The following is an 8,606-nucleotide window of genomic DNA, read 5'->3' on the forward strand; positions in this document are numbered from 1 at the left end:
GGTCCATGTATGACTCGGTTATCGCCAAAGAAACAACCATGTCTCTAACCTGATAAGCCAGCCTTATGACCAACAAAACTAAGCCCGTTTACCATAGCCAGCAATTAGACTTTTGGTCACCGGTTCATTGAGGCTAGCTGGCACCACGTAAAATCTCTTCTAGTCTGCTGACTGCTGTCATCGGATGCTGTCAACCTCCTTCTCTTCCCGTAGCAGCATCACTTTGCACTCGTCACCCCTTCGAATGACTCGCGCGCCAACAATGTATTCAGCACGGCACAGTTGAAGGCGGCTTCCCCGGGCGGCACCACCACAAACACATATGTATTATCCGTAAATCTTGACAGGAACAGATTAAACTGTGCTGTCTGAAGTTTGAGCAAAACGAAACCAGCGGAGGCTGGTGTATTCGACGTATTACGCGCAACGGTGTGCTTGTATGTTTTGAGGATATTTGAGATGCGCTCGTGGCGGTCGAAATTGGGGTTACTGTCATCTTCTGGCGTGCTTTCGTTTGTCGGTGAGTCGGAGGGCGGAGAATTCGATATAGGCGCCTTGTGTTTCGGAAGTGGTTTTGTGTTGTTTACAACAGAGGTGACCGTGAGGAATGTAGAGCGTTCGAGAAGGACAATCTCCTCTGCTTTGATAGCTTTTGCAAACGCGTGCAGGAATCTCTCAATCACCGCAAGGTTTGGGATCAATTTATGCACAATTCCAGCCCACGCCTTGTAAAGGCTCTCATCCCAGATGCTACTCGCGAATGTCTCCAGGTCGAAACCTTCACTCCTCTCCTTCACCAGCTGTGCTCGTTCCAAGTAAAGATGCTCCTTATGCTCGAGCTGTATCAAATCCATTTTGTGTATCAGGCAAAAGACATATGCTGAAGGAGAATATTGGTGTAGAGCTCGGATGATGGTAGAGTAGGTGTCTAGATCACGATCGACCTCTCGTGACTCAATGTCAAAGACGTAGATGAGGACAGCAACATCGGAAAAGATGTTGGATCGCTGGGCGGAGACATACGAATCCATGAAAGCGTCCTGCCTGTTGGGTATGCATTAGCACCACTAGGACGACTCGGAAACTTGGGGCAGCGGAGTGCACACACCCTCCACAGTCCCAGAGATTCAAGGTCAAGTTTCCCATGAACTTGGCATGGCTGTACTCGACATCAATGGTTGCCCCGAGCCTTCGAACGTCCTTGGCGACGAAGTTACTGAAGATGACGGAGCGCATGGAAGATTTGCCAGAGCCACTCTTGCCCATCAAGAGGACTTTCTTCTTCCGTTTGCGGGCGTCCATATTCACACCAGGAAGCGGGGTCTCTGAGTGCGGGTAAGCAGAGTCCCTGTTCTTGTCGAAAGAGTGCTCTTCCTCGCTCTCGTGGACAGCATCGAGTTCCTCAAAGTAGCCTGCTCTTAGAGATCGACCTTGGGTACGAAGGACCTGCGGAGGATGATCTGAGCTCGAGTTTGAGCCTGAGCTTGATGGGAGAGGTGCATGATGGTCAGTGTCAACCAGCCATCTCGGTAAAATCTTGAGCTTCCTCGGCCCGAGAATTTTCCGTTAGTGGCGGATTATCTGACCATCAGGCCGCTTGGAAACTGTGGTGGGAAGTGGAAGCAGAGGTGTAAACATGGGCAAACATTATGTGCCACGCTAAAGAGCAGACCAGATACGGACGTCGCAGGCCAGAGATAGACTGGGATAAGTCGTGGCGTGTCAACGCTGCGTCATGAGCCTTGGGACTACAGCCTGCGTACCACGGTGGAGTCAGTACCAGTTCTGTCGAGCCACATTCTCAATGATAGACAAGCGTGCTGGTTGTGTACGAAGCGGATGATTGGGGTATGTCATTTGATGTCCGAAAGAAACATCAGTCCTGCGGCAACAGCAGAATGATGTATGCTACGAGTTTTAGCGAGCTGTGCCCATCATTCATTCATGTCTCATTCATAAAGGTACCCATCCCGAACACCCGCGCTTTGCAGCTGAATTCGAATTTTTCTCCCAGCTCGTGAGTGAGAACGTATTTCTTATGCTGGGCGCAAAAGAGCACTGTGGCTAAAACACAGTCCCATCTGAAATAATCATAATGGGTGGCTCTTTAGTATTAGGCCTAGATACCTCAGCAATCTCGCGGCCTCCCTATTTTCTTATCAGCACCAAATATACACGCAACGGTAGGGCAAGACTTACCTTCCACGAACCGGCCTCCAACATCTGAGCAAGCGAGAGACGGTTTTCACCAGTCAACCGCAGACGCTGGTTGACAGCATCTAGAAGCATGTCAAGAAAGCCAACAGTAAGTGCTCTCCACTCCACAATGACATCGTCTGCAGCTTCGAACATCGGAATGACTTCCATGCTTGGCTGTCCGGTGAGCTCGGCATTGTGCTTGTACGCAACAATTCCTCGCTCCATATCCGCGACCTTCAATGTCAGTAGGCCTGTATCTATCAATAAACCACCATTGCGATATTCGGGCAGTCCAGTCAGAAGCTCGCTTCCTGCGAACTGAATGTTCAAAAGCTTGGTCATGGGAACCATGAGCGAATAGCACAGCCACTGAGTCAGCTTGTGGAAGGGAACAATGTTCTCCCATGGCTGAGCTGGAGGAGATCTGGGCATGCTGGAGCACGGCCATGCATCTCCAATCGAGACACCATTGATTTGGGTTCTAGAAGCAGGCCAGATTGGTGCCAAGCCGTCGGTAAGAACCTCCCATAAGGTTGGTAGAGAAACAATGGGCACAGATGCTGCCTTTGTTGTGGGATGTGACAGTAGGTAGTCTACAGATCATCAACAGGGCTATGAGATTGATACCACACGTATTGTCTTACCTATCATATTGCCGGGTCTGCCGTCAGAGCCAAAAAGCTTCGTGTTAGCCATTGCGTCCGATAACCTCATTAGCAGACCGGCTCGACCTTCAAGGCCTGCCATCGGATTGTCTTCTGAGACCTGCATGCCTCTTTCCAGCAATTTCAAGGTTATTTTCTTCAACCCGTCCTTGTCGACTCTGTGAGGTGCTCCTGGATCACTACTGAACGCACCCGTCTTGAACATTTCCAGGCTCGCAACAGCCAACCCTTCACTTCTTCGGTACGCCTTGCCAGATTCTTTGGATCTGTAGGACCATTTATTTCCTGCACCCGCATCAAGCAAGACCGAGACTGTGAAGAGATCAATGACACGACGAGCTCTCTCTTGAGCGTCCACGGTGCTAAGCCAAGACTGAAGCAACTGGTCTACACGTGGACGGCCGCCAACGTCGAAGTGCTGCCACCGCCCGTGAGGCGGTATTGACTGGTAATCGTCTGCAAAGTCTCGCTGAAAAAAGTTTGAGCAAAAGGAACCGGGGTAATGTTAGAGAGCGTTATTGCACATACCCTAATTATAGAAACCACATAATTGGCAGTATTCTGAAACATGTCCATGTTAACATCAAAATGGTTCAGACTGTTCGAACTGGCTTTTTCCATCACCAGCTTGGATCGCTCGCGGACAGAGTGAATGCTTTTGAGATATGCAGCAGGATTCAACGCCGGATCTGGCGGCTTAGGGATGGGAGTATCCATGAGAGACATGGTGGGCGATATCTGGCCGAGTCCACTATTTGGGTGACTCTGCGGAACCGAACTAGATAATTTCTCTACGTTCACCGGTGGACGAGGGTGTAGCGACCCGTTGGTTTTTTCGTTGTAGGATGACACTCTGGGTGTCTTTTTCCTGAAGAGCCCCATTAAGTTGGTGGACGTTTGTAGTAGTTATCGATAGACGCTGCAGGCACGTGGCACGTGCGTTATGGAGAAGTGGGGAGCGAGAAATTTTAAAAATAATGAACAGGTGATTTCGGGCATCGACTCGGGCATCGACCAGGATTCCTCGACTGACGCTCACTGTCGCCTTAATGCGTCCTCTGCAGAGGTGAGGTCAGAAGAGAGGAGCGGATCCGAAAATGTGTTTGGATTCTTTTAAGGAAGAATTGGAAGCCTTTGCTCGCTGGGGAGCTCGCTGGGGAAGGTGCAGTCTGGCTAGCAAAGACGAGCACGCCGCCCAGCGCCACGACCAGCGCCACGTCCTGCCCCAGTTCTTGCCCAAGTACCTCGTATTGTGCACTAAAGTTAGCTATAATACGGTAGGAGAGCGTCATCGAAGACGATTAGCTTCCGTCTCTCTAAATGTCGAGTCTCGCGTGGTTCTCAAACATGCTAGCGACAGGCACCAAGATGCCAATTGGTTGCTTTAACCACGTACTACGTAGTAAAAGCAGGGCTAGCTCCCTTCCCTCTTTGGTCACCAAGTCCTACTACGTCCTACTCCGTCCTGCACGCGCAGTCTATTGATTAGAGGCTTGCTGGACTACAGAAGCTGCTGCTCAACCAATTTTTGCCTGGGGCACTAAAGTTACGATACGATATTTTTGTGGGAATCAGAACAATGTCTCGGCCTAATCTTACCCAGAAGCTGTTGTGGTAGACGGACGTGTTCGAAGGAAGATCTGAGATCACTGTAGCACTTCTTGCAGTTGGGCCACACCAGTTAGGGAGACTGGATCAGAGCAGAACATCATGGTCGGCTGCGAGGCGGATGTAATCATTGGCTATAGGTGAAGCTTAGAGTCTCAATACTTTAGCCGTGAAGGGATGATTGTTCAAGGACCACAGGGTGTAAGATGACCCCCAAGCATGCCAAGAGCAGATTCACCATGGGGTGCAGTGGCCCCTCAGTGGCTCACGGTTAGTACGTACGTAGTACTACTTAAATCGAGTAGTCTGCTGTGGCTTGTTGCTGTGGCTGAATGGCTTCGCAAGTCCCGTCAGTCTCTCTGTTCGTAACTCAATAATGTCACAAAACTTTATAGAAATCGCGAGGCAATCGATTCCTGATCTGGTTCCCGGAGAAGCGTGTGTCTTCGCCAATAGGAGGAGATAGTCAGTTATGGATGACCTCTCTTCTCTGGATTGGTCCACCAAGCCAGAAGGCGCAACGAAAACACAACCATACGGAGTACCCTCATCTGCCTTTGCCGCCTTACGCCCTACTCCCCCTGCCTCTAGGCGATCGTCCCCATTAGCTACAGCTCCGGCGCATCCCTCGTCCAAGACGCAGACTTCTGTGAACGATAGCTTTTCCAATCTCGTGTCTTTCAGCTCCACCTCGACGAACAAGACCCCATCCCTACAAGAACAGCACAAGAAACTGCTTGAGCAAAAGGCGCAGCAGCAGGCAGCAGAGCAGAGAAAACTTGAATCGCATTACAGTGGAGGCAATGAACAGTTCTGGGACAATTTGGGCAGCGGTCGAAGCACACCAGCTCTTCCTGCGCCCTCCTCTATCGCATTGGGTGCGCAACTCCCGGCTTTCACGGAAGGGTCGAATCGCAACGGAACTGCAAACGACGAGCTTCCAAGAGCAACTACAGAGGACGAAGACGACATCCTAGCAGCTTTCAGAGCTGATGCACCGGTAGACTCTTCAAGCCACTTTCCCAAACCATTCGAACATTCACATGTTCCAAGCGATGGCGGACCACGGAGCAGCTCCACTGTGTCAACATCAGGTGGTAAAAGACGAGGCCAAGATGCCCAAAATTTTGATATTCTCGAGGACGATGATCCATTTGGATTAGCTGAGCTTTCCAAGAAGAACCGCGGCAGCTCCCAGGAACCAGCATTGCACAGAGACAATGAAGCCGACGACGAGGATGTTCTGGGCTTGCTTGGGAAGCCTGTCTCAGAGCTGACAAAAACTCCCAAAATCGCAGATTCGTCTCCAGCGTCCGCCAAGCAAACGTCAAGCCACCCTCAGGATCAGGCTATGGCTGAGCTCCTAGACATGGGCTTTCCCCCGGAAAAGGCACGGGAGGCCTTGGAAAGTACCGAATCAGGAACAGACGTCCAGCAAGCAGTCGGTTGGCTTCTCAGTAAAGCTCATTCGGAGTCCAAACAGAATACTGGACGGCGACGAAGAAGCAATGAAGGTCCTCGTCAAAGCAGAGACCCTAGAATCGATAGAAGGAGTGGTTCGAGGCCTGACACCAGACCATCTGAGCCATCTGAGCCGGCTTGGTCAAATGATAGGCGTCAGGAAAGACACAGACCTCAGCCATCTACAACAGCCTCAGAGCAACCGGGGAAGGATTTCGCACCGAACGCTTCTGAGCTTGGAAGCGCCTTTCTGAAGACGGCTGGCTCTTTTTGGAAGACTTCAACCAAGAAAGTGCAGCAAGCTGTGCAAGATTTCAACAATTCGGATAGTGACTCAAGCCAGCCTAAGTGGATGAGGGACCCGGGAGCTGCCAGGAATGGTCAGGGCTCCGACCAAGGTGATGAAGAGAGAGTCACTACACGATCGCGACGCCGGAATTCCACGAACAGAAAGCTGGATTCCGTGACCGACGAAGCCTTGATGCTCGAATCTGATCGAGCCCGGCCACTCCCTCGAAAGCCAGCCAGACGTCAAGAACCAGCTTTTGATTCCAGTGCAGATAATTCAAGAGATCATTCTCCTGCGATACCATCAAGATTAAGACCAGAACTTCCTGCTCAGCCAGCTTTTCTCCGTCAACAGCAACAAAAACAACAACAACATCCCAAGGCGCAAGCAAGATTGCACCCTAAGGCATCGCTGAACCGTCAGGCCATTGACGATCAAGCATCTCAAGCGTACGTTAGCTCAGCGCGCCGACGAAAACCCGCTCTGAACTCGCTCGTTTCTGCTTCTGAGCCTGATCTTCTGGAGAGTGCATCGTTACCCAAACATTCATCGACATCTCGACCAGCCACCACTCAACCTATTGAACTAAATAGACCGTCTGGGTCTCTTCCTCCCATCGTCGTTCGTGCACCAGCTCCCTCTCGCACCATACCTCCAATATCCTCGATCTCTCTTCAAGCATCTCATGCAGACCGGGAGGCTGGCAATGCGCACTTCAAACGAGGTGACTATCCTGCCGCGCACCAGTCTTACACTTCTTCGCTTAAACACTTACCTAGCGCTCACCCAATAGCCATCATCCTTCATACTAACCGCGCGCTCACTGCTCTCAAAATCGGGGAGCCCAAGACTGCCGTTGCGGACTCGGAAGCAGCAATCGCGGTGATTGGGCCTTCACGAGGCGAAGCCGAAGCGATTGAACTGATAACTGGCGAGCCTGCCAAGCCTATGCGGGACTACTTTGGCAAAGCACTGATGCGGAAAGCGGAAGCGCTGGAACAGATGGAGAAGTGGAAAGAGGCGGCGCTTGTGTGGAAAGAGGCTGTAGAGGGTGGCCATGGCGGCGCAACCAGCATCCAAGGTAGACTTCGTTGTGAAAAAAGTGCAGCCCCTCAACAACCGCAGCGAGGAAAGCATTCTTCTGCCGCCAAGAAGCCTCTCACCTCAGCACCGGCCAGAACCTCTTTTTCCGTCCTGAATGGCACCACCCACAGTAAACCTGCCGCAGCTGCTGTTGCCAGGCTGCGTGCCGCCAATGCCGACGCAGAGAGAGCAGATGACGAAAAGTTTGCTCTGGCGGACACAGTTGATGCCAAGCTCGCGGCGTGGAAAGGAAGCAAGGCCGACAACTTGCGCGCCTTACTCGGGAGTCTGGACACAGTGCTGTGGCCTGAGGCAGGCTGGAAGAAGATCGGGATGGCAGAGTTGGTGTTGCCAGCAAAGGTAAAGGTACAATATATGAAGGGGATTGCCAAGGTGCATCCTGATAAGGTACGATTTCCTTGCGCCATGCTACCCCTTACTCCGGAAGTGTAGGGAACGTCCTGTGCAACAAGAAGCCTGACCATTGGACAGATTCCCACCAATGCGACCACGGAACAGAGGATGATTGCTGGGGCGGTGTTTAGCACACTGAATGAAGCCTGGGACAAATTCAAGGTTGAACATGGGTTGTGAGACGGAGCATGGCTGGGAACATGACTACGCCAGCCGGAAAAGGCACTCTACCTCGAAGATGGCTGTTCTCTCGAGGCCAGTCCCAAGCAATCCTAAGCAATCCTTTTGTCTGGTGATAGAGCGGGCTTCCAAGGACCCCATCCTGGTCATAATGCGCATAGTCTACACATGTGGAGAACAGCTCCAGCAAAGGCTAGTCAGAGTTGCCATCCTTGTCTGGTGTCTTGGACCACTCAGTATACCTTTCCGTAGACCTTTCCGTAGTGATCTGTGCCTGCATGAAGTTGTGGAGTTCCCATGCCACCAAAAAGGGACCAAAAAGAGGTGCTTCCTATGGCGCACGCACTCTTTGCTCTGCGGCCACGGCCTGATTATGTAATCTCACCAATGAAAATGGCGAACACGCTCAGAACCAGAAGAGAACAATAGGAGGGACAGAAGCCATAAAATGTCTCGGGACCTGTATCTTACGTAGAAAACCCTGAAATCAAAGCACACAAGCACCGAAAACATGCAATCCCCATTCCTGAGCCGCGACGCAACCACCAGAGACAATCAACTCGCCATCCTCCACGTACGCCGGGACCAATCCATCCCCATCATCCTCGCCAGCAAACCAGATCCGGACCTCGACACAGGCTATGCCGAAGGCGTAGTGACCAACACCCGCTTCGGTTCTTTCCCCCACTCCACCCTGGTCGGCTTAC

At 51.6% G+C, this 8,606-nt stretch overlaps 2 protein-coding genes across 2 annotated transcripts; one reads left to right on the forward strand and one right to left on the reverse strand.

Moving 5' to 3' along the window:
* Nucleotides 1-218: 218 nt before the first annotated feature.
* On the reverse strand, nt 219-3,590 carry EPUS_02988 (uncharacterized protein; the record flags this gene model as incomplete). Its single annotated transcript, XM_007802930.1, has 6 exons — nt 219-1,044; nt 1,109-1,446; nt 2,128-2,148; nt 2,200-2,792; nt 2,844-3,333; nt 3,393-3,590. The coding sequence occupies 6 exons, from the start codon at nt 3,588-3,590 to the stop codon at nt 219-221; spliced, it is 2,466 nt and encodes an 821-aa protein (XP_007801121.1).
* A 1,354-nt stretch (nt 3,591-4,944) lies between these two features.
* Nucleotides 4,945-7,899, forward strand: EPUS_02989 (uncharacterized protein; the record flags this gene model as incomplete). Its single annotated transcript, XM_007802931.1, has 2 exons — nt 4,945-7,713; nt 7,798-7,899. The coding sequence occupies 2 exons, from the start codon at nt 4,945-4,947 to the stop codon at nt 7,897-7,899; spliced, it is 2,871 nt and encodes a 956-aa protein (XP_007801122.1).
* Nucleotides 7,900-8,606: the final 707 nt, after the last annotated feature.

This window comes from Endocarpon pusillum, assembly GCF_000464535.1.
Source record: "Endocarpon pusillum Z07020 unplaced genomic scaffold scaffold189, whole genome shotgun sequence".
NCBI lineage: Eukaryota > Fungi > Ascomycota > Eurotiomycetes > Verrucariales > Verrucariaceae > Endocarpon > Endocarpon pusillum.